The 337-nt window shown below is 61.1% G+C and overlaps 1 protein-coding gene across 1 annotated transcript in view; it reads right to left on the reverse strand.

The window, feature by feature from the left end:
- Nucleotides 1–337, reverse strand: part of EMH_0005300 (ubiquitin-transferase domain-containing protein, putative) — a gene marked incomplete at both ends in the record, with an annotated part of 5191 nt that overhangs the window by 4290 nt on the left and 564 nt on the right. Inside the window, one exon of the mRNA XM_013497116.1 lies at nucleotides 159–236. Coding sequence (XP_013352570.1) covers nucleotides 159–236 — 78 coding nt within the window. The remainder of the gene's footprint in view (nucleotides 1–158; nucleotides 237–337) is intronic.

Here is a 337-nt window from a genome sequence, read left to right on the forward strand (position 1 = left end):
GCTGCTGCTTCAGGTGTATCTGCATCTATATCAGCAGCAGCAGCAGCTGCTGCTGCTGCTACAGCATCGGCGTGGTCCGCGTCAGCAGCAGCAGCAGCAGCAGCAGCAGCAGGATCTGCTGCTCTTCGCTGCAGCAGCAGAAACAACGCATGCAGCACCCGCTGCAGCGGGAAGGAGCCCAGGTGCTCATCAGTAGCAAAAGACAGCCACTGCTGCAGCTCCGTCAGACAAGCCAGCTGAAACACACAGAAACACAACATACACCTCCTGCTGCTGCTGCTGCTGCTGCTGCTGCTGCGTCGGCGGCGGCGGCAGCTGCATGTGCTGCTGCGGCAGC

Source organism: Eimeria mitis, genomic scaffold (assembly GCF_000499745.2).
Source record: "Eimeria mitis Houghton genomic scaffold, Emh_scaff248, whole genome shotgun sequence".
In the NCBI taxonomy this organism is placed as follows: Eukaryota; Apicomplexa; class Conoidasida; order Eucoccidiorida; family Eimeriidae; genus Eimeria; species Eimeria mitis.